This window comes from Trichoderma citrinoviride, assembly GCF_003025115.1.
Source record: "Trichoderma citrinoviride strain TUCIM 6016 unplaced genomic scaffold BBK36scaffold_5, whole genome shotgun sequence".
In the NCBI taxonomy this organism is placed as follows: Eukaryota; Fungi; Ascomycota; class Sordariomycetes; order Hypocreales; family Hypocreaceae; genus Trichoderma; species Trichoderma citrinoviride.
Window position 1 is genome coordinate 971964 of NW_020194713.1, and position 25566 is coordinate 997529.

A 25566-nucleotide genomic window follows, 5' to 3' on the forward strand; every position below is an offset into this window, starting at 1 on the left:
CTATGGTGTCAATCATCCTATCGACAGGTCCAAGAACAATTCGGCCTCCGGCTGCCTCATTCGCTGTCGCAAGACGGCTTGAGTGTTGTGGCTGGAGGATTCGGGGGCCCCATATTCCAACCCTTTTTTCCAAGGCCGTCGGCCGGTGAGGTTGAGGAAAACCATGGGTTGCCTACATATCGATGCTGGTGCTTGTTGGTAGCATTTTCTGCAGCGGCGGTTGAGCCTCGTCTTGGGCTTCTGACCCTGGCGATGCCATCTGACTTGAGCTGCACGGAAGGAAAGAATGATTAATCGTGCGACTCGAGCCGTGAATAGTAGTCAACAGAGTAACCCCGACGGACCGACATGTCAGATATCAGATCCCCTGGCTGGCGGGGTTGGTTGGAGACCGCTTACATGCCTCGTGACTGTGACGGCCGCATCCAGCCTCCTGGGATTCAGTTCAGGATGAAATGACACGAGGGAAGCCTGCATGATGTCAGTTTGCTGACTGCCATGTCGAGAGAAACCAAGCCTTGGTGCTACCCCGAACTCCGACCTCGTGGCTTCAACAAGTTGATGTTTGCTGTGCTGTGCTTGATTCTCCCATCCATCGTCTTGCAGTGCATGTGGAGACTTGTCTTGAGAGGGAAAGGAGCTTCAAGTTGTCTCTGATAAAGTACGATGATGCATTGCTGCCTGTGGCTACGGGCCTTTTCTACCCGTCTTCATGCACTTGATATTAATTGCGTGTCTCTCCTTTTGCTTGGTCCGATAGAGCTACAAGTACGAAGTCGATGCAGAGCCAGCGAAAGCTCGACGGACGTCTGTACTTTGTACCAAGATCGAGACGCACGAGCACGTCTTACATGTGAAGATCTGAGCCCACAATCCTACCTTCTTGTACAGCTGTCATCACGAGTCCTCGGTTGCTTGTGAAACCCAACCAGCCCAGCTCCAGAGCGCATGCAGTAACGCCGACTCGGCGTCTTTTCGCCACACCCAAATTGGACCTGAAGGATGCAGGAAGCTTCGTCCATGGTACTCCTGTACGCATTAAACACTGTATCTGAGCTCGTCAATGCAAAAAGCAAGCACAAAAGTTCTAGGATTGTCGATGCAGGGACGTTTGTTTTGTATTAACGTCCATGACAGATATCAGAATCTCCTTAAGGAGCAATGTGGACGGAAACGCAGGTTTCAACAGGCTGATTCTAGGGTAGGGCGACTACTACTACTACTACTACCTCTAACTACAGGTATCTTTTAGCACCGGAGGCTAGGCGGTTTAGTGGACGGGAACCTGGCAAATGCACACTCATCGCAACCAGGATCCCGCACCTCTTTTTGCGCTTCTGCCCCACGGGGCGGGAGTTGGCAGAGACAGAATGCGGAGCATCCCCTTGTTTGCCCTTGTTGGGCCTGGTTTGCACGAGAGCAGAGCAGTTCGGGGGCGGTTGCGCTTCACCGGTGCGTTGACGGAACGAATACGTGCGAGAATCCCGCTAAGCCGAGGCTCGACTCCCCCCGTCATCACTCCCAGTCCACTCGTCTCCCTGCCTCGTCGCCTCCCCTCCCTCTCCCTATTAGCTGCGCATGTTCTCCTGACAGCGTGACTAATGACGCGTTGCCAGCCCATTCGCCTGACGCATCCCGGCATCTGAGTCTAGCTCGTCACGCTGGCAATCTTGGCCCAGGCAGAGCAGCGAGACCGCGGGCATGATTGGGCCGTGCCCTGGCTGGCATCAGCTGGCCATCCGCTGCCACCCGAGACCGCATCGCCGACTTGTCGGATCTCTCCGAGTAGTAAGGAGCTGATCCTGGACGGCGAGACGATTGAAAAGGGCCGCCGGGCCCGGGCTGGACAGCAGCGAGAGTGAGCGAGAGAGAGAAAGAGAGAGAGAGAGAGGAAGAAAGGTCGACTTCGTGTCTTACATTTCAGCCAGCCGCGTCCGAAGAGAAGGCGAAGACGACGACGAAGACGGTGAAGCGAGCAGTCAACACCACAGCTGAAGATCCTTGCCGTCCTACCACCACCTCGTGGATATTGCCTTCCCCTGCCGTTGCGTTCCGTTGCCACTTGTTCCCTCGCGTTATTCCCTTGTGCCTCATCCCGAGTGCTACTACTGCCACTACTAGGACCTACTCCGCCAGCTTCGGTTGTGCCTTTCTCTTTGTCGACCATTGCACCGCCCGTCGCGGCACTTGGGCCCCGGAGAATTCGGCCCTTTCGCAGCATTCTGGGCCTCAGTTCCCCATGGGGACGGTCCACACTTCCACTCTTGGCATTGCAGACCTTTTGTCGTCGGTCCGAGTCGCGAGAAGCTCAGTGTTGCGCGCTTGAGGTAGCATCTACGATCGATTCACTGGACGAAGTCGGCAAGACGAAGCCGCGTCGTTCACCTGGTGTTGCTGTTAGTATTGCGACAGGCGCTCTAACTGGGGGCCTCCATATCATAATAAAAGATGCCCGCCTTCGCCATGGACCTGGCCGCGAGCCACTCGGCATCGGCTCTTTCTCTCAACGTTTCCTCTCACACTGCCTCCTTCATTCCGCCCATCATGCATGTCCTGTCGACTGCGGTGCTGCTCGGCTCCGTTGCCGTTCAAAAGGTCCTGGGAAGACCAGGATTAAGCGGTCTATCTGACGTCACGAAGAGATCCGTCGACGACTTCATCAGCACCCAGACGCCCATTGCGCTGAACAACCTTCTCTGTAATGTTGGTCCCGATGGATGTCGTGCATTTGGCACATCTGCGGGTGCGGTCATTGCATCCCCCAGCACAACTGACCCTGACTGTAAGTTGAAACCTTACCGGCATATGTATATCCCCGAGATGTGTATCGCATACTGAAATCGAGACAGACTATTACATGTGGACGCGAGACAGCGCTCTTGTCTTCAAGAACCTTGTCGACCGCTTCACCGAGACGTACGATGCTGGTCTGCAGCGCCGCATCGAGCAGTACATCACTGCCCAGGTCACTCTCCAGGGCCTCACCAATCCATCGGGTTCCCTCGCGGACGGGTCTGGTCTTGGCGAGCCCAAGTTCGAGTTGACCCTGAAGCCATTCACCGGCAACTGGGGTCGACCGCAGCGGGATGGCCCAGCTCTGCGAGCCATTGCCTTGATTGGCTACTCCAAGTGGCTTATCAACAACAACTATCAGTCAACTGTGTCCAATGTCATCTGGCCCATTGTGCGCAACGACCTCAACTACGTTGCTCAGTACTGGTTCGTGACAGCTTGCCCTTTGAATCACAGCTTGTGTCTAACGTCTTCACCACAGGAACCAGACAGGCTTTGACCTGTGGGAAGAAGTCAGTGGAAGCTCATTCTTTACTGTGGCCAACCAGCACCGAGGTATGAAGCAAAACGCCCACGCTCCCTGTTGCTGTGCTAACCAGTTCCCCAGCTCTCGTTGAGGGTGCCACGCTCGCTGCCACCCTTGGCCAGTCGGAAAGCACTTATTCATCTGTTGCTCCCCAAATCTTGTGCTTCCTCCAACGCTTCTGGGTGTCGTCCGGTGGATACGTTGACTCCAACAGTATGTCCTTCGCTGCTCATGAATCTCGAGAATGATTGTGACTAATAGCTCGCCTCTAGTCAACACGAACGAGGGCAGAACTGGAAAGGATGTCAACTCCATTCTCACTTCCATCCACACCTTTGATCCCAACCTTGGCTGTGATGCAGGCACCTTCCAGCCATGCAGTGACAAAGCCCTCTCCAACTTCAAGGTTGTTGTCGACTCCTTCCGCTCCATCTACGGCGTGAACAAGGGCATTCCTGCTGGTGCTGCCGTCGCGATTGGCAGATATCCAGAGGATGTGTACTTCAACGGAAACCCTTGGTACCTTGCCACATTTGCTGCTGCTGAGCAGCTGTACGATGCCATCTACGTCTGGAAGCAGACGGGCTCCATCACGGTGACTGCCACCTCTCTGGCCTTCTTCCAGGAGCTCGTTCCCGGCGTGACAGCTGGGACCTACTCCAGCAGCCAATCGACCTTTACGAACATCATCAACGCCGTCTCGACATACGCCGATGGCTTCCTCACCGAGGCTGCCAAGTACGTCCCCGCCGACGGCTCGCTGGCCGAGCAGTTTGACCGCAACAACGGCACTCCACTGTCCGCCCTTCACCTGACGTGGTCGTACGCCTCGTTCTTGACTGCCTCGGCCCGTCGAGCTGGCATCGTGCCCCCCTCGTGGGCAAACAGCAGTGCCAGCACGATTCCTTCGACGTGCTCCGGCGCCTCCGTGGTCGGATCCTACTCGAGTCCCACAGCCACGTCATTCCCTCCGTCGCTGACGCCCAAGCCCGGCGTTCCTTCCGGTACGCCCTACACGCCCCTGCCCTGCGCTACCCCAACGTCCGTGGCCGTCACCTTCCACGAGCTCGTGTCGACACAGTTTGGCCAGACGGTCAAGGTCGCGGGCAGCGCGCCGGCCCTGGGCAACTGGAGCACGAGCGCGGCTGTTGCTCTGGACGCCGTCAACTATGCCGATAACCACCCCCTGTGGATTGGGACGGTCGAGCTGGAGGCTGGAGACGTCGTCGAGTACAAGTACATCAATGTGGGTCAGGATGGCTCCGTGACCTGGGAGAGCGACCCCAACCACACTTACACGGTTCCTGCGGTGGCTTGTGTGACGCAGGTTGTCAAGGAGGACACCTGGCAGTCGTAATAGATTTTGCCAAAGGGGGGTAGAGAGTCCCAGATTGCAGATTGGAGTTTTGTTGGCCGGGTAGAATGATGAATCACAGGGATAATTGATCACAAGGGAACATTTGGGATATTAGCGTTTTGCAAGCTGCTGCTGATTTGCAGCACACAATTGGAGAAGGTCTGCCCTCTACGACTTATACCGTAATGACGTGTATATTTAATTCAGCCGTTCTGAAACGAAGAAGACAAAGATATGATATGGAATAATGATGAGTATTGTCCGTTCCGATTTCGAAGCTGACTCGATGATGATGAAGAATATGCCAATGACCAGCGGCGTGAAGCCTGAACGTGTTGTAACACTTTGATTTTGCCCGACGGCAGACAAGAACCATAGCAACGTGTACATCCTGATAAAAAATAATAAAACCCAAAAGTAAGTTCCCAAGAAGACGAAAGACGAAACGAAAACCCTTTGAGTCATTGCTGCTTCCTACCCTCTGTGTATCCCGTCGCCTTTCTTCCCCCCCTCCTTCTCCTATCGCCATTCCTCATTTATTCACATCTTTCTTTCTTTCATTCATTCACTTTCCTCCCCTTTCCCCCTCCCGCTTCCTTTACGCAAACTCATCATCCGGCGCCTCAATCGAATCCTTGACCTTGATCAGAATAGCCGTCATCCAGGGCTCCAGCCTGCTGGTGCGGTCAAACTGGAAGAGCAGCTCGCTGAACTCGTCCTGGCTGTGGTTGTCGACGGCGTTGCACAGGTCCTCGAGCAGCTTGTACTTGTACTGGGAGGAGAACTCGGGGTCCTTTTGGCGGTAGGACTCGACGGCGCGGCGGGTGCCGACCATGTCGCCGGTGGCGAGGTGGCAGATGCCGGCCTTGAAGCAGTACGTCGAGAGGCTCCACTTCATGGTGCCGTTGCCGATCATGGAGTTGATGATGCGGTCGTAGGTCTCGATGGCGCCGTAGTAGTCGCCGTCGAGGGCGGCGAGGTCGGCGTATTGCGTCCACAGCTTGTTGGCGTTCCTGTAAGGGGTGGGGGGAAGGTGTGTATCAGCCTATCGATCTTGACAATGGTGTTTTCTGCCAAAACCAGAATGCCTTTAAAAGGGCGCCACTTCTTCACACAGCGACAAGGGGACAAAGATAGAAACACGCACAGCTCTCTCGCCTTTGGTAGCCGCTCGGCAGCTTCCTTGTAGGCCTCGCGCGCCCGCTTCAGGTCCTTGAGGTCATGCTCATAGATCTGACCCAGGATCTCCTTGACGCGCGACATCCTCGTCTGCTTGCTCTCGCTGGTCGACTGCTGGATCAGGGCAAAGGCCCTCTCCCGGCACCGGATCGCCGCTTCGGGGTCGTCTCTTCGGTAGGCGTCGGAGGCCTCGACGTAGCTGTCGGCAGCATCGGTTAATTCCTTGAGGTTCTTCTCTCGTACTTCCGCGGCTCGCTCGTGTGTCTTTCCGGCCTGGATGTCTGTATATCGCAAAAAAAAGACGAAGAGGAGTGTCACGAGTCAGCCACTGTGCCCTTCAACTCGGTTGTGTTTTCCTCCCTCCTGCTTATGATCTCATCGGGGTTCCGTGAAGCTCCTCAGAGCAGAGATGGGCTGGGGGGGAGGGGGAGAGGGAGAAGAGGCGCACTTTGTCCCTGTCGCTCGTACGCCTGAGCGGCCTCCTTGAATAATCGGGCGGCATCCCAGAACTTCTCGTCCGAGCCGCCAAAGAGGCTCCAGCCGCTGCTGCCCTTGGAGATGAGCTTCTCGGCCTGCGTTCCCGGTGGTTTGTTTTGGTTAGCCCAAGCCCTTTTCGCTCCGTCTTCACACTCGCTGTGGCTTTAACGACAAGAGAGGCGGCGCACCTGCTGGATCAGAGCCTGGGGGTCCTCCATGGTTGTATCGATGAGAGATGTACTGTGTCTTCTTGTGCGTGTAAGTGAATCAACGAATAGTGAGGAGTGGGCGCTTGGTTGTATGTGAGAGTACTGGGTAATGGGTATAAAGGACGGAAGAGTCGCTGACAGCAGCTGGAGATGGCGCTTGGAGCGATGCTGGGCGCTGCTTGTTCTGTTTCGGCACAAGTACATATGTAGCCCGGTAACTGATGGCTGGTGGCCGCTGCGCCCGTCAGAGCAAGGAAGCGCCCGAGACATGTTTAGGCGGGACTTGAGACCTATGACGACGCTGGAGTGGCTAGTGGGGGGTGGGGCGCAGCTACAGGCGAGAGGCTGGTGCTTGAGGTGCCGGATGGGGATTAGTCTCCGGCTTCTGCACTGGAGAGACAACTCATGGACAAAATTATGCACACCATTCTTCTCATCCGTCCATATCGTTGAATCGTTTGACACTTCGTTTGAAGCTTCAGAGATCCCAATTCTGTCTATTTTCAAAGAACATATCAGCATAATCTCATTACAAAATGTCGCTCTGCACAAGATGCCGTCTATCGCTACGGCAAACTCTCCGCCTCAGACCAACAAAGCCGACATCCGCCCCTCTATCAACAAAATCATCACCCTCAACAGCTCAAGCCATCCTCTCCAAACCGACCTGGTCCGTCAGCTCTCTCCTCCCGTCCGAATCACCGCAGTCAAGTTCAGCAGAAGCGCGGGAAACCATCACCCCGGCCCAACTACACCATCTCCTTCGTCTATCCGCCCTACCCTTACCCAAGTCTCCAGCCGAAGAGCAGTCCATGATTGAGACGCTGCAGAGCCAGCTGCAGTTTGCACGGGCGGTGCAGAGAGTCGACACAAAGGGCGTGGAGCCTCTTCGAGCCATCAGGGATGAGACAGAAGCTGCCATCAAGGAAATCACTATCGGATTGGAAGACCTCAAGGACGTGCTGGCGAAGGAGACTCTTGTAGGGCATTATCAGCGGCCGCGAAAGGTCAAGGAGCGCATCCAGACTGATGCCGAGAACTGGGATGCTCTGGCGACGGCGTCAAGGAGAGCCGGCAAGTACTTTGTCGTCGAGAGTGGGAAAAAGGCCGAGGCTGGGGAACCTTGAACTATGATCCATTCTCTTGCTGGACACTGTCGAAAGGTATATATCAGTATATGCCCAGCTGCACTTTGCGCCATGTCCACCTGTTGCTGTTATGTCCTGCCTTGATACCCTGAGAAGCAATAAAACCCTGAGTTCTCCAAAAATGAAATTTGCAAAGATGGCCTCGCCATGTGTTCCGCATTCTGTATGCCAGCATCCAACAGCCTATGTAGACCGGGGTAAAAAAAAAAAAAGCCATGTCCTCCCAAAACCAATTCCGCAGACCCCAAATGACCCAATAAACTCCAAGCCCAGCCTTGACATGCACATCTTATGGAAGTCATACAAAGCTACTTGGGGACCTCTTTGTCCGTCTCCTTCGGCTTGTACTTTGGCATCTTCTCGTAGGCGTTTGGGCTCGGCGCCCTCTTCTTCTTGCCGTTTGCGCCGCTGCCGCGTCCGCGATGATGCCTATGCCCATGATCGTGGGAATGACCGCAGTCGTGCTCGCCACCGACAGGCCTCTTGCTCTTGGACTCGGCCTCCGAATCTGAATCCGAATCGGACGAGGAAGAAGAATCGGACGACGACTCGTCGCTGGACTCGTCAACCGCCTTGGGTCGATGGTATATGCAGCACACTACGCTCGCAGTCATCAGTCAGTCGCGAACTCTCTCTCTCTCTCTCTCTCCCCTCAGCAAAGGCGCTGCCCTATGCGCATCTCGCGAAAACAAAAACATACCTTTTGACTTTTTCCGACCCAGTCCCTCATTGTCCACGACGTCGTCGGCCCACTGCACCGATCTGCCGTTCGCCGTGTGTCCTCCCCGCAAGCGCAGGATCACGCTGGGCTGGCTCTCCGTTGTCTCTGACTGCGGCGTATCTGCCGTCGTCTTCGTTTGCGACGCTGCGGGCGCCTGCGCTCTGCGCTCTTGTTGCTGCGACATGGTGGTGGCGGCGGCGGCGTCTTGCAATGGGAGAGTTTCGTGGGGTGATTTCTCGGCTTTGTCTGATGTTTTTTGGTCGTGTGCGCAGTAGCAGGTGTTCTCTGTTGAGCGAAGGGGGAACCGGAAGGAAAGGGATACGGCGGGAATGAGTCGTCTATTTGTAGGCGGACTTTTGTGCGTTTGAAGCGTGGAGAGGAAGACAGATGAATGAATTATGTTTTAAGAACGAGGTTTAAATTGTTTTTCCGACGATGTCATCGATAGGCCTAGAAAGGACCAGGAACAGGCAAGTCGGAAAGTCTGAGCGGCCCCGCGATTTCCCCAGCACAAGGATAGCAAACGATGCTCTGCTGTCAGAATTACTTATTAAGCAGGTGGCGTCACTGAGCTTCAATCTCGGATTGATTCCATTTGATCGAGAGAGTTGAAACGCTCCGAAATGTTTGCTGTCTTCAGCGATATCAAGTCTCCTTGCATCCATTACTTAAGGCATCACGATGTGGACGCTCCGTCTATCCGCCTGAATGGGAATTGGGGTGTTATCGTAATCTATTCTGTACACACAACAACACACATTCATCATGGACACGTTATCGTACAACACCAGCATCTTCATGCTCACGCCTGGCATGTGACACCGACCCCGAATCAAGCCCCTTGGCGCGCGCGCATTCGCTGCTTCTCCAGCTTCTTCGCCCCCTTCATGCTTCTCCGGGGCCGGCTCCTCTTGTGCTCCGCCAGCTCGCGTGGCTTGTTGTTTAGCCATCCGTTGATCGGCTTCCTCGACCCAATAAACTTGCCCTCCGGCGAGTAAACGTCGACGGCCGGCCAGTCTGGTGACTCCTGAGGCTGCAGCTGCACCTTGGGCTCCGTGGCCCGGCCATCATTGGCCGCCGTGTCCCTCCTCATGTTGTACATGCTGGAAAACGGGTCGCTGGTGTCTTTTGGCTCCTCTGCTGGGCTCGTGCTTGGCTCGACCTCTTTGGGCGCATTTTGGGATTCCAGTATGCGCTCCAGCGTCCTCTTGCGAACCTGGGCTACAATCTCCACGTATCCGACGCCTTCGATAAGGATATCCACGGACAACACACGGAATGGTAATTGTTCGACGCTCAGGCCAATGGCGTTCTTCCTGGTCAGTGGTCCGGCCCTCTTCTTGGTGACATCGTGATCCAGCTTGAATGTACCAGCGCGCTTCATCTTATCTCCAGCTCCTGGCACAGTGATGTTTTCTAGACCGGTGGATTGGTGAGTTTGGTTCTGGAATGCGATTGCCTTCTCTGTCGACGTGAGATGCTCGTCAAGTGGCGTAAAGTTGTACATGAGGAAGATCATATCGGGTGTTCGAGGCGTGATTCGAATTAATCCTCCACCCAGGAGCAGCGAGGACCCGGGCTTGACAGTGACCTGCTCGGGAACGATGCGCTTCTTCATGATGAGTGATTGCCTATGCTCTTCCTTCACATACAGCTCAAGATCGCTGCGTGCCAGCCCAGGCAGATCAATCAGCTCTCCCTTGCCGTTGCCAAAGGGGATACGGATGGGAGATGCAGTCGTTCCAGGAAGTGACGAAACGATGGGCATATCTGGGTAGTTCTGGGCCGGCTGCGGAGGCGGAAGCAGAGATCCGAGATTGACAGTCGCCAGACTCTCGTCTTCCGCCAAGGCATCTTCTGATGTCGTGGGCGAGCCTCTTGGATACGTCGATACACTGGCGCGCTCTGGCTTTTCGACCATTCTGCCCTTGGGATAGATGGCTTCAAAGAGCTGGCTCTTGCCCACGTTGACTTTGCCAAGCAACCACCCAGCGCCTCCACGGCTCCAGACGTCCTCCTTGACCGCCTTGGTCCACCAATCTCGTCTCGCACTGACACATCTAACATTGCCCAGTCGAACTCGCTGACCAAGCCTTCCCAAAGCGTCGCGCAGGACATCCTTCAAGTAGGGCATCATGGAGTCCACAATCTCCTTGGTTGGGCCCAGGAGATCACCCCTGGTGATGATGAAGCTCATCTCGGTCTTGCGATCGTTCTGGAACTTGCCCGCCCGAGAGCGGCGATTGCGCGTGCGCAGCGGAATGTCGCCCAGCAGCACGTTGAGTCGCGGGATGAGGGACATGGGGAAGTCGGCAGCGTCGATGACGTGGTAGATGTGGTTGTATTTGTGAGGCGACTCCTCGATCGTTTCCCGCAGAGACTCGACGGTCGGATGGAACATGGTGAGCTTAGCGGTGCCGCCCTTTGTGCTGTGATGTAGCAAGTCATGGCAGCGTTCGCAAACGGGTGGCTTTTGATGCGTTATCACTGCGTGAGTAGGTTAGCAGGAGGCCACTTCCAACTTTGAGGACGAGGGCTGTATCGTACTGTTGATGGGCACACTCTCGGGCTCGCTGCCTTCAAGAAGCGCCGCAGGATCCAGGCCAAGCTCCTTCAGCCTGCTCTGGTCCAAAGACTCCAGCGCAGCATTGACAATCTTGTCCTCCTCGTCGCCGTCCGCGACACTCGTCCGCCGTGCGACTGGGTGCAGCCATTCCCTCACCCTCTTCTTGCTGACGTCGACGTAGCCAAGCTGGTCCGGGTCTTCGGTCTGCGTGAATGCGCCACACCCGGAACAGGTCAATGGCAGTCTTCGCACCGGCTTCTGTGATGGCTGAGGTGGTGGTACTGGCGGCGACGGCGTCGTGTTCGATTCGGCATGGCTGGATGATGATACCGCTTCGGTGTGGTTTCTTCGTCGTTGGCAGATGCTCGTTGCCGCGCCCAGACTTATACTCGAGAGCTTGCTTGATAGTCCGGCAACTGCAGGGCACAGATACAGCGGCACTGCCGTCGAGGGCGCAGCTTCGCCTACTCTCAGAGCCTGCCGAAGCAGTCGAGCTGTCGCCGCTCTATGCATTCTCTTTTAAAATGAGTATTTCGTTGATTATGAACAAAAGATCATCATTCAAAGAAGAGAGGGAAAAGGAAAAAGTCAGAGGAAAAAAGGACCCTTGCCTTCTACTATAACAACTGGAGCTTCTAGAAAATCACTTTTTTTTCTGGCAGTTGACAGTCAAATCGCCTTCCTCCACCCCACTGTCGCGTGGTTTCACCCCACCATCAGAAGGAAAAAAATGTCCGGATGATTAGCCGGCCCGCTACAGGCTGAACGGGTTTCGCAGTGGTGATTTTCTGCCAATCTGCACTGGGCGATGAAGATTGAAAGAAGAAGAGAAAAGAAGTTGCGATAAGTGCTGCGCAACCGACTCCCGACAGGAATTGAGGCCCCTCGCAAACAGTTGAGGCGCAAAGAGACAAGAGCCCAAGATGAGGTCATTAGGAGAGCGGTTGAATCTGCTCCGAAAGGTAAACCAATTGAGACCCCAAACTCGCCGTTGCAACTGCGAAGTCGCTAACCAAAGAATCTACTGCAGAAAGTAAGATGATGGACACAGAGACTCCTTACCAAAGCCCCAATCCTAACCCAATAATGAACCTCGAACTCGAACTTACAACATCACTCTAAAAACAGCTCATCAACATCAAATGCGGCCCCGGCGCAGCAGTCCTCCCCGCGGACGTCACCCGGATACACATGGACTTTGCCATCCACTTGAAAGGCGGCCACATGGGAGCTAGGTCCGTCCACCCACCACGATGCCCTCACTTCCCTCTCTTTCTCTCTCTCTCTCGAATAAGTACTATTATGGGAAACTAATCAAACAAACAAACAAACAGGAAATTCTGGAAAGAATACCTCCCCCGCCTAAAATACCACAACCCCGCCATCCCCATGATCGTAAACCGCCACGACCAGAACCAAAACCCCCCGACAATGACAATCTACCTCCGCAAATCCTTGAGCTCATCCACAACAGCACCCTCACCAGACGCCGCCTCCGCCTCCTCCTCCTCAGAGCCCATCGCCCAGCCCTCGTCCTCCCGAACAGGCCTCTCCAAGGCCCAGCCCCCCACCGCCGACGAGCGCGTCGTCCACATCGACATGACCAACAAGCACTCCTCCCACATCCTCGAGTTCTTCATGGCCGAGACCCGCGCCGTCCCGCTGCAGCCCACCAACGAGGAGATTGCCGAGATGCAGGCCCTCGAGACGCTGCGCAAGAACGCCGAGCTCGATCGCGAGCGCGTCAGGCAGCTGAGGGAGGAGAAGAAGAGGGAGGAGGATATGCTCAAGAGGGCGAGAGCTGCGGGTGGCATGGCGGAGCAGGAAGAGGCGTAGAAGAGGACGGGAGTACTAGTTGTTTGTACGATACAGCGGTTGTTGTTGTTTATATATGTATATGGCAATGGCTTGTCCAGGAGAGAGGAAAAAAGAAGAATCTATTGGCTGAATGCTATATAAGCTATATGCTAAACTCTCCAAAGGTATCCCAAGAGACTGGACGACGGCTCATTGGATCCATCCCATCCCAAAGGGTGTTCTGTACTACTCGATTATACTAATCCAACAGCAAAAGTATTGACTTATGCTGAGAATCGCCTTGTTGATAGGAGGAGATGAGATACAATCATTTTTCGACCTCCTGGGCATGGCAAGCCCATAGTAGCCGTCGCCTCATTTGAGACCAAATCCTTCACTTTCATGAACCGCCCTCCACAGCATCGATTCAAGTCTCTCCTTTGACGTGTAGCGCCACAGAGAGAGCATATTGAAGCACGTTCTGGCAATGGGAAACCTCCCGCAGTCATCGCCCAGGCAAGACAGCTTGATCGTCAGCGAAGCAGCCCCCATCGCTGGTATGCGGTCACTTCCAGTGACAAAGGTAAGGAGTTTCCGCTGATCACTGGGGGTGGCCTGTTGAAACGTCTCCCAGAACCAACCAATGACGGGCTCTGTTTCATCGGGCTGCTTGCTCTCCCAGTTATCATACTCTGCCACGGCTCTCAGGGACGCAATGTCCAGCGACTCATCAGAGCCCCGGATAAGGAGCTCAATCTCCTCGGGCCGAAAGAGGGAAAAGGCATTGCCGCCGCAGACCGTGTAAAAGCCCCTCTTGAAGGGCTCAAACTGTCTCTTGACCGCCGTGTCCAGGACGTATCTGACATACAGATCGACATAATCTCGCCGATTCTCGTTTGTCACGGGCTTGCTCTCACCTCCGGGGCAGAGAGGCACCTGTGTCTTGGACCCATATCTGTCCGTCTCAATCACAAAGTCCAAGCAAAAGGTCTCTTCAACGTCGCCATCAAAGGCTAAAAGCTGCTTCAGGCCATTTGCCAGCCGTGGACGGTATTCCGCCAAATCATCCAGCGTATACCTCATCGGAGATCGATGTTGTGCTGCGATAGTTCCTGGGGGAGAAGGAGCCGAAGCAAGCAGTTTTCTGAAGGCAAAAGGGGGCAGCGCAACATCCAAAATAGTCGAATTGTAGATAGCCAAGCCCATAACAACGCCAACCAAAAAGAACTGATCAGAGGGTTCGAACGAGTTGGGGTTGAAGTAGCAGTATTGCGAGTCGTCATCGTATATAAACATTCCTGTCACTCGGGTTAGATTCATGAATCTCGCAGCTTTCATAACGGAAAAGGCCATCATACCGTAGTCGGGATTGAACACCTCCCGGATAAGGAGCAGGAACCATTCTTTGCGGAGACCGCCCGCGTCGATACCCTCCTCTCCCTGGAATGAGATGCGCAAGCCCTTCTTCAAATCCTCTCCACCACTGCCAATGACGCTGCTCACTGCCGTTAGACTGTCGTCGACAAGGCAGTCTCGGCGTACATCGAAAACCAGATATTGGTTGATATTTCTTCGCGTCATGATGCTGTCGAAAAAGGCATCTCGGGCTTTGCTTTGCATCTGCCGACGAGCGTCATGCTCTAGTATGTGTGTCTTCGCCCATATGCTCAACAGAAACGGATATTGGCAGAAGGAGAATTTGCTTCTCCTGGATTCCCACGACTCGAAATCGTCAATGAGGTCGGTGTAGTCTATCATGGAGTTGTAGAAATCGGTAGGCGGTAGGAAAAACCCGCTAGCACGAGTGGTTCTATTCCAGGTATTTGGTCCGTTGTGATGGATATCGTCGCTGCGACGGGCCGGCAGCATGTTGTTGGCAGAAAATAAGAGAGACAAAACGCGGGAAGCTGCTTTGATCTGCCAGTCGTCTGCGTAAGATATCTTCTTGGCCGGCTCCTTGGGCTTCTTGGCAGGCCTGGGACCGCCTATGGCATCGTGGAGAGACGCACCGCCCGAGCGACCAGCATGCATCTGCGGAATCAACCCAGCCGTGGGGTCTACTGTTGGCTCAGTTTGCTTCTTCTCGCTTTGTCGGATCATTCGGTATGTCAAGAACCCGGAAGCCAGCTCCTTCACTCTGATGAAGCGTGGGGCATGGTATCTAGCCATCCAGGTTATCATCTGATTTTGACAATCTGACGATGCATTCGAAATCAGGCCCATGATTCGTTTGATGATGCCAGAGTGCTGCCCCGATAAGAGTCCAGCACTTCCAGACGGGCCCTTCGCGTCCGTTGCTTTCGAGCCCACCGGCCTGCTCCCTTCTGGCTGGAGCAGACCGCTGAAGCTTTCATTATCTGAGTGAAGACACGGATTCTCCAATATGATGAGGAGGAATCGAAGATCCATCGGATTGTTGAGGGGACGGCCAGGTCTCTTGAGCAGGTTTTCAGTAGCTTTCAACAGCAGCCGCTGGGTGTGAGCCTGCCCTTTGAGCACATCCTGCTCAATTGCGCGAAGCTCTTGCTCAGCAAGGTCGCCCAGTGAGAGATCGCCTGACACTTCTTCAAAGATTTCGAACCAACCCTCCGCTGCATTGTTCACGACGGAGTACCAGTCATCAATGTCGGCCCAATTCAGCTGCGGCGACTTGGTAAGCGGAGGCGGCCGGTGAGCATGAACCGACTCCTCCTTGTCCTTGCTGGGAGGCTTTTTGGGCGCCATCGGATCCTGCCCGGTCCACCACAGCCCATTCTCCGCGACGTCGCCCAACATCAACATTCTGGGGTCCAAATCCATCATGGGAGAGTCAACCTCCAACTGAGATGGCCTGCGAGGCGCACTCTTTGTTTGCGGAGGCTGCCGCATGTCCTTCATCGGGACCGAAGGACGTCGAGGAGTGTCACTAGCGGATCTCGAGGCATATCGGGGATGTTGTGTAGAGAAGGAAGAATTGATGCATTCAAAGTTACTGAAACATTTTGTGATGTAGTCTTCTAATGGCTTGAATATCTTTCTAGGGTCATCAGGCGGGCCGGCAGACGGATTCCGTGGTGGTCGTGGGCTGGTATGATTGTGGTTGTTGGGCAGCGGGGCTCTTAACCCGGGCTGCTCAGTGGAAGACGAAGGATACGACCTCGACGTAATGATGGGAGGACTGGCGTTTGAGGGATTGAGATGCAGCGTTGGCTCCTCTTCAAAGGTATATCTGGTGCCGTGGCCCTTTCTGTCTGGGGTAATGTCCAGAGGTCCACGAGCCCGCACAGCAAGATCAGGGTGTAGTCGACCTTGATGCGGTGGCCAGTCGTCACCGGCCCGCTCCGTTCGGGCCTCTGCTGACAGGTTGCGAAGCCTTCTGAGAACATATGAGCGTAGACTTTGCCGGGCTAGATGTCTGGTCTGATCAAGAGAGATGGGCAGGCTAAGACTGCCAAAAGGGCCTGCCCTGGGACCTTGTCCCGGCCCTGCACTCGATGGCAACGGCGTTTGCTTCGCCGATGAAGGGCCTGGGCTTGTGTCATGGCGCTGTTTAGACCCCTGGGTATCAACACTTGTTGGAACCAAGTCATTGATGGTCATGCAGATGGTGCACTTGAAGATTTTCAACTCCTTCGGCCACCTTACGAGCGAGGCACACGTCATACAGTGGCCAGTAGCAAAATCCTTGCTCCTCGAGGGGCTTCCTCGCCTGTGCGTCTGGACCTGCCTGTTGATCGAAGCAGGGCCACCGTTGGGTCTATCCATCTCGGCGGGAGGTTTCGAGATCGAGCCCTGCCTCTTGCGACCGCTGAAGAGCGACGGGAAGGGATTGCTCATAGAGCGGGAGTGTTTCGATTTGCGGCCGCGGTTCTGCTGCGAGGACGATTCGGCATCGGAGTCGGACGAGCTGGGATCGGGGTTCACACGCGCGTGGCTGGTCTTGGAGCCAACAAGTCGTCGGGTCAGCGAAGTAGGCGTCTCGAGGGCATCCGAATGCAAGCGGCTGATGAGGTCGGTCTCGTCTGGCGGCATAAGCTCAGAGCCGCGGCGGGCAGTAGGAGCAGGAGCAGGAGCAGGAGCAGGAGCAGGAGCAGGAATCGAAGGAGCCATCTCTGCGGTTTGCGAGGCGGCTACAATACGATGCTCTCGCTTGTGGCTGTGGCGAGCGAAGGAGGAAGCGGAAGCGGCATCTGCGCATGGAGGAGACAGAAGGTGGCGATGACCGGACGAACGGGCCCGTCATCTACTACCTACCTTTCGTACTCCGTATCAAGCAGCCAGTCACAACGGAAGTGGTGCTCCAGGCATACGAGCACAAACAGGCGCAAGGCAGAGGCAGGTAGCCGGCGCACAGGGATGGCCAAAGATGAGGACCAGGGGCACCAGGGAGGCTCGGCCCCCTTTGGTTTGATGAAGCGATTTATGGAGACGTCACGGGCTGGATATCGAGTAACTAGCGGGCTCTGTCGAGGGCATTCGCGAGTCCTCGTACGAGCACCTGTGCGGATTGGTGGCAGCCGACGGTTGGCTGATCGGCAGGGGCTCGAAGTCTATATCCCCAGCTCTGACGAGGTTGTATCAAAGTGCGCTGCGCCGGGGTGGATGAGGCGCACGTGCAGAGCAGGATCGGTAATTGGCACTGGAGGATACAAGTGTGCGTTCGTCATCAGCGGAGAGCCCTATGGCAGACAAGACGAAATTGGACGAGAGGAAAGCAAACGAAAAGGGAACAAAGGACGAGGACAGAGGCGGCTGCTCAAGGAATTATATTCCTGGGGTTCCTCACATGAAGGTTCTGTTCCTGTTCCCCTCCAGCGATCAAGTGCCCAAGTGCCGGCCGACCACTGGGCGCTAGGCTTGGAAGGTGGTGGGTTCTGCTCCATAGCGGCTGCAGACTGGCATGAAGGCTGAGCAACGAACTACATCATCATTTCGAAATCAATCTTTATTTGAAACGAAATGGATTGAGTTGAACGCTTATTGGAATATAGTTTTTAACTTTGATGGTATTTTTTGAGATTTTCCTAATTGGGTACTAGCAAACACCATTAATTAACTCGGTTCTAGCAAAAACTACAACAACCACAGCAGCCCTTTTTCTTTTCCAGATGCTAATTACTCTACAAGGGACACCGACTCGATAGGTTACCCTATCTGTAACCCGTCCCAGACGCCGCCACCTGCTCATATATGTAGAAAGTGTTCATGGGGGAGCCCTCGGCCTCTCTCCTCCCGCTTACAGGAGGAGCTCCAGGGGGTTCTCGAGGACCTTCTTGAGCTCGCGCATCCACTCCGCACCGGTGGCACCGTCAACGACCTTGTGGTCGAAGCTGCCAGTGAGGGTAATCTGGTCATCCCACTCAACAGTCGTCTCACCGTCCTCGTCCTTGCCGGGCACGGCAACCTTTCGGGTGGTGCCAACAGCCAGGATGGCGGCCTGGGGCGGGTTGATGACGGCGGTGAAGTGCTCGACGGCGTCGTTCATGCCCATGTTGGAGATGGAGATGGTGCCGCCCTGGTACTCCTCGGGCTTGAGCTTGCCGTCTCGCGCCCTCTTGGCGAGCTCCTTGACCTTGGCGGAGATGGACTCGAGGCCACGGCCCTCAGACGCCGGTGACGATGGGGGTGATGAGGCCAGTGGGGGTGGCGACGGCGACGGAGACGTCGACGGTAGAGAACTGGCGGATAACATCACCGCGCCAGCTGGCGTTGGCGGCGGGGACCTTCTTGGAGGCGACGGCCATGGCCTTGATGAGGAAGTCGTTGACAGACAGCTTGTACTTGCCCTCACCAGAGGTGTTGAGGGCCTGTCGCAGCTTCAGCAGCTTGGTGACGGAGACGGAGCTGGTAACGTAGAAGTGAGGGTTGGTCTGGGTCGACTCTTGCAGCCGGTTGGCAATGGTCTTTCGCATGCCGCTGATGGGGATGTCCTCGAAGGTGGCGCTGGGGGCGGAGACAGCGGGGCTGGAGATCAACTTCTTGACGTCCTCCTCGGTGATCTTGCCGCCCTTGCCAGTGCCCTTGACGCCGTCCAGGCTGATGCCCTTGGACCGGGCCAGGCGGATGGCGGCGGGAGCAGCATTGGGCAGACGGTCGAGAGCAGTCTGCAGCCTGCCCTTGGAAGCGTACTGCTCAGGAGGAGCGGTTGTCTGAGGGGCAGACGCGGGGGTGGACTGAGGAGCGGGTTCAGACTCCTTCTTGGGGGGAGGAGCAGGGGCGTCGCCGCCAGCATCCTCTAGAGAGAATTTCTCAAAGGCGGCGATGTCGGTTCCCTCCTCGACAAGGACAGCGATGGGCTATACCGGAGCGAATATGCTTAGCATCGGAAAGAGACGGAACAGAGCAGAAAAAAAGAGAGTAGAACAACAACAAGAGGAAGAAGACGATTCACTTACGGTGCCAACAGCGACGTCCTTCTCACCGGCCTCCTTGAGGATCTTGGCAATGACGCCCTCCTCCTGGAACTCAAAGTCCATCTGCGCCTTATCCGTCTCGATCTCGACCAGGACCTCGCCGGGGGCGATGGTGTCGCCGGGCTTCTTCTGCCAGGCGCCGATGTTGCCAGCCTGCATTGTGGGCGACAGGGCCGGCATCTTGATCACCTGGTGGCTCGGGAAGGAGGCATAGTAGCGGACGACGTGCGCCGTGAAGCCACTTCGCAGGGCCTGGTGGGTGGGCGCGAGGATACGCCTCCGAAGAGCGGCGCTGAGCATCTCGGGAAAATGTCTCTCACAGAGATTTGCCGTGAGGTGGCGGGCGGGCAGGAAGGCGGCGGAAAAGCGGGCGGGCGGCGTGAGGCAGAGGATGATGCTCGCGCAACGATGGCAATTGACGCCGTATCCAAGCGTGAAGAGAGGGACAAGCGAGGGCCCGAGGGTTGTTGATGGCAGGAAAGGGCTTCAAGTGACGGACAAGTCGTTCAAAATCCCTTGGGGCTAGATTTTTGCGTTGAGCTCGATGCGCCTGGAAGCTTTTGGGACCTAGCCCTGATTGGGGCTAGCGCCATTGGCTTTTTCAACGTACGGGTACCTCAACACTCTGTCCGCTGCGTGTCAGTACCTGACGACCTCGAGCAATAGGCGGGGCCTTCCATTGACCACAAAGGGCGCCATTTTTGAACCCCCGAGATGATGAAAAAGGTAACATAACGTGGTCTCTGACAGCATCGCCAAGTGCAGAAGGCGTTGAGGATGTCGTAGAGGATACTTACACGGTATGTTTGTCTGATCAAGTAGGTGCCGAAATTTGTAGGTAAGTTCTATACTATCGATTGGTTGAACTGCTACGGGAATCGACGTCAGGCATAACCAAATCCCCCCAAAGCCCCGCTACGAGATACTAATAATGCAGAAGATGAATGGCTTGGTTTCCAAAATGAATTCCTCAGTAAAATTGATGCTATGACCGTGACAGGCTTTCTGATCATTTCAGTCTCAGGTGTTGAATCCATAGAGAGTCCTTATGGCACGTAAAGGAGGGAGTAGGACAACGCTAGCGAAGATTGCATGAGACACTCTCTTGACTCTGTCTCGAAGATCTAATGCTAACACCAACCACATCTGCTTCTTTGCTCTGTGCAGTCACTGATCATACCTAGCCATTGACACTTCATACTAAGTATTCAGCAACTATTCACATGAACTCAACCTTACTGGTATCAATCTCGCATTCAACGATATGGACAAGGTATGCCAAGCGCACTATTGAGCGATTCGGACTGAAGCCGTTACCATCCGACTGAGCAGTAATAGCTGCCATATTCGCCCCCCTTTCTCTACTTTTATGTGATTGTTATCAAAACTCTGAAGCTCACGCTCCTGTCGGGCTTCTCGTATGTCCTTTTTGCTTGTTCAAATGAGCCCACCCGCCTGTGATTTTCCAGCCTTCTACAGAGTTATCTTATCATAGCCGTTAGACCCCATCGTTTTACGGCGTTATCCTGACGACCACCTCTCTTCACAGCCACCGATCCCCAATTTGCAGGTATAAATGAATTAGATCTAATGATAGTCCTCTTGTTCTAGATCGTGGGCATGGTTTCGCACTTAATGTGACAATTACTGCACAATATCAGTTTGTTCTTCTTCTAACTTTGTCAGCAGTCATGAGATGGAGCAAGTATATCCTGCCCGTCCACCTTTGCCATTTCTCACGAACCATTCAACCCTTTACCTAGCACGAAGGATTTTCACTCGTGATGGACTAACATTACTACCTACCTTTAGCTCATGGAACAGCCTGTCAGCATCCTGAGTCGCCATCCCAAACGTCGACCTCTGGCGCTGCCGTGCATCTCTATCTTAAATTCCCCGATACGACGCCAAGTATGCACGTTTATTGTTAGCAGCTCACACCCCGGCCTAGATTCAGCAAGCACCAGCAACAAATAGCAAACTCCAACAAACAACTTGAAACTACAACAGACAACAATATCCAACGCCGTCACTTGATTCGACCCTGTGCATAACGTAATTCTTTTCCTCTGCCTGTAGTTCGTCTCAATTGAGAACCAGGCGTCCTGGAAAAGCGGGAAATCTAAAACAAGACAAAGCGAAAAAAAAAAAGTCACAATATCAGACGAAGTGTCGCACCAATGGCTGAACACACATCCAGCAATGAGCCCTCGCCAACGGACTCGGCGCCAGACTTGCTGGACCTTGATGACCTCATTCGCGAGGTGACAAACGGTGCAGGCAAACATTCGGAAGCAGCCACCAAAAGGCCCGACGGAGGACGCCGCGGCAGTAACGAGGACTCGAGGAGAGGCAGCATCAGCAGCAGTAACAGCAGTAACAGCAGCATCACCAGCGCCAAAAGAAGGAGCATCGACCACCAGAGCAGCATCATCAATACCACTCAGGACCAGAGAAGGAGCAGCAGCAGCAGCAGCATGGACAGCAACAACAAAAACATCACCATCAACAACGAAGCCAGCAACAGCAGCAAAGGCGACGGCTCACAACCCAGCAACAACAACAACAACAACAACACCGCCTCCATCCCACCACTCAACAACATCGCCGTCGCCATCTTCGTCCCCCTCCCAGACGGCCAGGCCCTCCTCTCGCCGCCCCCCGCCGCCATCGTCCCCGACACGCCCTCGTACTTCCTCGAGCAGCTCGAGCGCCTCTCCGCCCAAGAGGCCGCCGTCCGCGGCAACATCGAGACGCTCTACGGGCTCGAGTACCTGCGCGTCCGCGCCGAGACGGCAGCGGCCTACGCCGACGCCGACTCCACGTACGACTACTTTGGCGCCACCGCAGCCGTCCGGTCTGCTCACGACGACCGCCTCAGAAAGGACCTGGACGGCATGATTGACAGCATGCGCAAGCCCGACTCCGGCGCCGGCGGCCTCAGAGACGTGGTCCTGCCCAACATGTTCGTCCCCATCACGTACGAGCCCCTCAACTCGCCGCGAGAGGCCGCCGCCAACGACGTCTTGAGGTTCCTCGGGGCGGCTGCCGCCGAGCTGGGCGCCTTCGACGGCCACGTCCAGACCATCAGCGACGGCATCAAGAGGGAGATGCAGGGCGCTGCCGCGAGGGGCATGAGAGAGAAGCAGGACCGGATGGACACCGACTAGAACTCGGGGCGGAAATCCAGCCTTTTGTTTCCTACTACTGCGGGCAGGCTCAAGAACAAGAAGAGTGTCCGTTTCGATGACCCTATCGAGCAGTATGAGCCGGCGAGAGAGGCTCCTTTGGACGATGGTGTTCCGAAATAGAGGACACGAGATACGGAGCCTACAACGGAGCCGTACAAGTCCGCTTGCTTACCTGCCTTCTTGAAGAGAGGGAAGGAACTTGTCCTTTCATCTTGGTGGACGCTATATGCATGAAATCTCATCCCCTCGGTTCAACGCCATCCACACAAAGGGCGAAAAGGGGAAAGAGGAAGGGACATAAGAAAGATGGCGGAAGAGACAAACAAACGAGACAGGAAGGAAGCCAACTTTTTGGTCAACATATTTACCACCGCGCATCTAGTCCCCTCCAACGTCCTACTATATATATGTACAAATCGACATACCGCTGCGGAACTGCAAGGGAATTTCTTCTATTTTTGTTTTAATACATTCACCCATCTCAAGCTCCGTACGCGACCTGGCCCATGGGCCTGTCCTCCTCCATACCCGGAGCCATGAAATTCGTCCTGGGGTCGCCGGTGGCCTTGGCGGCTGAGCAGCGGGCCATTGTTGGTGAGCTGCGAAGAAGTTAGCATACTTGTTGTAGGTGGCCAGTTGGACTGCTTGATTGTTTGCAAGGCATATAGCACATAGCATGTAGCATATACGGAGCAACGCATCGCACGGAGGGAGTACATACCTTCTGGAGATGGCGTCTGTAAAGTAAAAGTTGTCAATGACCTTCTTGAGGGGCTGGTTGCTGGCCTTGGCGCCCTTGTTCTGTTCCACCAGCTGAACCTTGCTAAGCTCCCTCAGGGCAACAGGCTCAACCACGTCGTAGGCAGCCAGCGCAGGGCTGATCTCCACCATGCGATCCCGCACAGCGGCGACATCGTCGTAGGGAAGAGGAGCGCCGAGGAACTCAGAGGCAGCTCGGAGAATCTTCCAATCAGTTCGGGCAGCACCGGGCAGCGAGGTGGCGGCACGGGTCATCTGCACACGTCCCTCGGTGTTGATATAAGTGCCGGCCTTCTCGGTGTAAGCAGCGCCAGGCAGAACAACGTCAGCGATCTGAGCGCCACGGTCACCGTGGTGGCCCTGGTATACGACAAAGGCGTCCTTGGGGATGTCGGCCTCGTTGATCTCGTCGGCGCCGAGGAGCCAGACAAACTTGGGCTTGGTCTGGGCAACCTCCGCGGACGGGGTGACGAAGCCGACCTCAAAGGCACCAGCCCTTGAGGCTTCCCTCTGGAGCACGTTGTAGCCGTCCCACTCGGGGGTTCGGAAGTTGGCGGCGTTCTGCTCGACAAAGGTGCCGACGGTCTCGTAGAAAGCCTTGGCGTCAACGTGGTCGGTGACACCGGATCCGACGATGATCATGGGCTTCTTGGCGGCCTTGAGCTTCTTGCCAAAGGGACCGGCCAGGGCCTTCTTCAAGGCAGCGTGGTCGGCTCCCAGGTGCTCAAACTCGAAAGTGGAGTCCCAGGTCTCGCCAACGACACCAATCTCGAGGTCGGAGCGCAGCCACTGCTTGCGGATACGTGCGTTCAGGACGGCGGCCTCGTGTCGGGGGTTGCTGCCGACGATGAGGATGCAGTCAGCCTCCTCGATACCCCAGATCTTGGAGTTGAAGAGGTAGTTTGACCGCACATCGACACCGTGAGCAAGAGGCTGGCTACCGGTGGGGGTGTCCAGGGCAAGGTTCTCAGATCCCAGCTTGTTGGCCATGTCCTTGGCGACGACGAGAGACTCGACTTCGGTCAGCGCACCAGCAATGATCTTGAACTCGTTGCCCTGAGGGTTAGTCTGCTGATAGGCCTTGGCAATAACGGTCAGGGCCTCCTCCCAGTCGGCATTCTCGAACCGTCCTTCTCTTCGGATCAGGGGCACAGTCAGTCGCTGAGTGCTGAGACCGTCGCAAGCGAATCGAGTCTTGTCGTTGATCCACTCTTCGTTGACATCATCGTTGAGTCGGGGAAGAATGCGCATAACCTGAAGGCCACGAGAATCGACACGGATGTTGGAACCCAGGCCGTCCAGAACGTCAATGGACTCGGTGTGCTTCAGCTCCCAGGGACGAGCTCGGAAAGCATACGGCTTGGAGGTCAGGGCACCAACGGGGCAGAGGTCGATGACGTTTCCAGACAGCTCCGAATCCAGGTTCTTCTCCAAGTAAGTGCCGATCTGCAGGTCGTTGCCACGGCCAGTTGAGCCAAGCTCAGGGGCACCGGCAATATCGTTGGCGAATCGGACACATCGGGTGCAGTGGATGCATCGGTTCATCGACGTCTTGATCAGGGGTCCAATGTTCTTGTCCTCGACAGCTCGCTTGCCTCCAATCTCGTGGAATCGTCCTCGGTCGGCACCGTATCGCATAGACTGGTCCTGAAGATCACACTCGCCTCCCTGGTCGCAGATGGGGCAGTCGAGCGGGTGGTTGGCCAGCAGGAACTCCATGACACCCTCGCGGGCCTTGTGTGTAAGAGGTGAGTTGGTCTTGACGACCATGCCGGGCTGGACGGGCCAGGCGCAGGAGGCCACGGGCTTGGGCGCCCGCTCGACCTCGACCAAGCACATACGGCAGTTTCCGGCAATCATGAGTTTTCTATATGTGTTATATGGTTAGGATTCGGGATTATCGCAAGAGGGGCGAGGAGGGGTCAATTTTCGTACTCATGGTAGCAGTATCTGTACGTCATGTTAGCATATACTCTTATGCCGTCTCCAATTCAATCGAGCAGCAAAGCTCCCCCATACTGACCTGGGCACAGTAACTCCGGCCTTTTCGCAGGCCTGGATCAGAGCCGAGCCGGCTAGCAATCCATGTCAGCAATTCCTCAAGCCTCCCACAACGCAGCGCCCCTCCGGCGCCCGCCCTCCAGAGCCATACCTTCGATCGAGACCTTCTTTCCATCTGCAGCACCGTCAGCAAACACACGCCCTCCGTCGCCAATTGCGTCGAGAAAAGCCAGGCAAGAGGCTTACCAATGGTCAGCTCCACCTCGGCAGACCGTCTGGGCGTTGTCGCGAAAGCCCGCGGGACGGCGGCTGCCCGCCTGCCGGTCCGCCAAGCCGAACGTGCCAGAGACTGTCGGAGCATCGTGTCGCCTTGACGGATTGAACGTGCTGAGAACCGTGGCGGCGAGGGTTTACGGGGGGAAAAGGGCTCAAAAGGTGATGAGAGCGATC

General features: G+C 55.5%; 10 protein-coding genes across 10 annotated transcripts; 4 read left to right on the top strand and 6 right to left on the bottom strand.

Annotated features, from left to right (window-relative positions):
• Positions 1-2544: 2544 nt before the first annotated feature.
• BBK36DRAFT_1116754 (carbohydrate-binding module family 20 protein) lies at positions 2545-4676 on the top strand (the record flags this gene model as incomplete). The annotated part of the gene is made up of 5 exons (XM_024890268.1): positions 2545-2782; positions 2850-3219; positions 3275-3348; positions 3401-3532; positions 3592-4676. 5 exons carry the CDS (start codon positions 2545-2547, stop codon positions 4674-4676), a joined length of 1899 nt encoding a protein of 632 aa, XP_024750805.1.
• Positions 4677-5274: 598 nt separating this feature from the next.
• On the bottom strand, positions 5275-6550 carry BBK36DRAFT_1158323 (vesicle fusion protein; the record flags this gene model as incomplete). Its single annotated transcript, XM_024894100.1, has 4 exons — positions 5275-5689; positions 5824-6136; positions 6304-6427; positions 6521-6550. 4 exons carry the CDS (start codon positions 6548-6550, stop codon positions 5275-5277), a joined length of 882 nt encoding a protein of 293 aa, XP_024750806.1.
• A 527-nt stretch (positions 6551-7077) lies between these two features.
• On the top strand, positions 7078-7668 carry BBK36DRAFT_1115993 (hypothetical protein; the record flags this gene model as incomplete). The annotated part of the gene is made up of 1 exon (XM_024890184.1): positions 7078-7668. One exon carries the CDS (start codon positions 7078-7080, stop codon positions 7666-7668), a length of 591 nt encoding a protein of 196 aa, XP_024750807.1.
• A 329-nt stretch (positions 7669-7997) lies between these two features.
• BBK36DRAFT_1167884 (hypothetical protein) lies at positions 7998-8594 on the bottom strand (the record flags this gene model as incomplete). The annotated part of the gene is made up of 2 exons (XM_024895097.1): positions 7998-8287; positions 8390-8594. The coding sequence occupies 2 exons, from the start codon at positions 8592-8594 to the stop codon at positions 7998-8000; spliced, it is 495 nt and encodes a 164-aa protein (XP_024750808.1).
• A 648-nt stretch (positions 8595-9242) lies between these two features.
• Positions 9243-11489, bottom strand: BBK36DRAFT_1116160 (hypothetical protein; the record flags this gene model as incomplete). Its single annotated transcript, XM_024890204.1, has 2 exons — positions 9243-10897; positions 10973-11489. 2 exons carry the CDS (start codon positions 11487-11489, stop codon positions 9243-9245), a joined length of 2172 nt encoding a protein of 723 aa, XP_024750809.1.
• Positions 11490-11899: 410 nt separating this feature from the next.
• On the top strand, positions 11900-12812 carry BBK36DRAFT_1115841 (hypothetical protein; the record flags this gene model as incomplete). Its single annotated transcript, XM_024890169.1, has 3 exons — positions 11900-11938; positions 12105-12211; positions 12311-12812. 3 exons carry the CDS (start codon positions 11900-11902, stop codon positions 12810-12812), a joined length of 648 nt encoding a protein of 215 aa, XP_024750810.1.
• Positions 12813-13148: 336 nt separating this feature from the next.
• BBK36DRAFT_1115851 (HECT-domain-containing protein) lies at positions 13149-16784 on the bottom strand (the record flags this gene model as incomplete). Its single annotated transcript, XM_024890170.1, has 3 exons — positions 13149-14071; positions 14132-16200; positions 16255-16784. The coding sequence occupies 3 exons, from the start codon at positions 16782-16784 to the stop codon at positions 13149-13151; spliced, it is 3522 nt and encodes a 1173-aa protein (XP_024750811.1).
• Positions 16785-17988: 1204 nt separating this feature from the next.
• BBK36DRAFT_1207162 (pyruvate dehydrogenase) lies at positions 17989-19769 on the bottom strand (the record flags this gene model as incomplete). Its single annotated transcript, XM_024897382.1, has 3 exons — positions 19148-19769; positions 18404-19048; positions 17989-18354 (listed from the first exon to the last, which is right to left on the bottom strand). The coding sequence occupies exons 1-3, from the start codon at positions 19463-19465 to the stop codon at positions 17989-17991; spliced, it is 1329 nt and encodes a 442-aa protein (XP_024750812.1). The 5' UTR covers positions 19466-19769.
• Positions 19770-21345: 1576 nt separating this feature from the next.
• BBK36DRAFT_1167889 (hypothetical protein) lies at positions 21346-22335 on the top strand (the record flags this gene model as incomplete). Its single annotated transcript, XM_024895098.1, has 1 exon — positions 21346-22335. One exon carries the CDS (start codon positions 21346-21348, stop codon positions 22333-22335), a length of 990 nt encoding a protein of 329 aa, XP_024750813.1.
• A 499-nt stretch (positions 22336-22834) lies between these two features.
• Positions 22835-25477, bottom strand: BBK36DRAFT_1196872 (NADH-quinone oxidoreductase; the record flags this gene model as incomplete). Its single annotated transcript, XM_024896955.1, has 6 exons — positions 22835-22955; positions 23078-24982; positions 25051-25065; positions 25139-25190; positions 25268-25291; positions 25363-25477. 6 exons carry the CDS (start codon positions 25475-25477, stop codon positions 22838-22840), a joined length of 2229 nt encoding a protein of 742 aa, XP_024750814.1.
• Between the last annotated feature and the right edge of the window lie 89 nt (positions 25478-25566).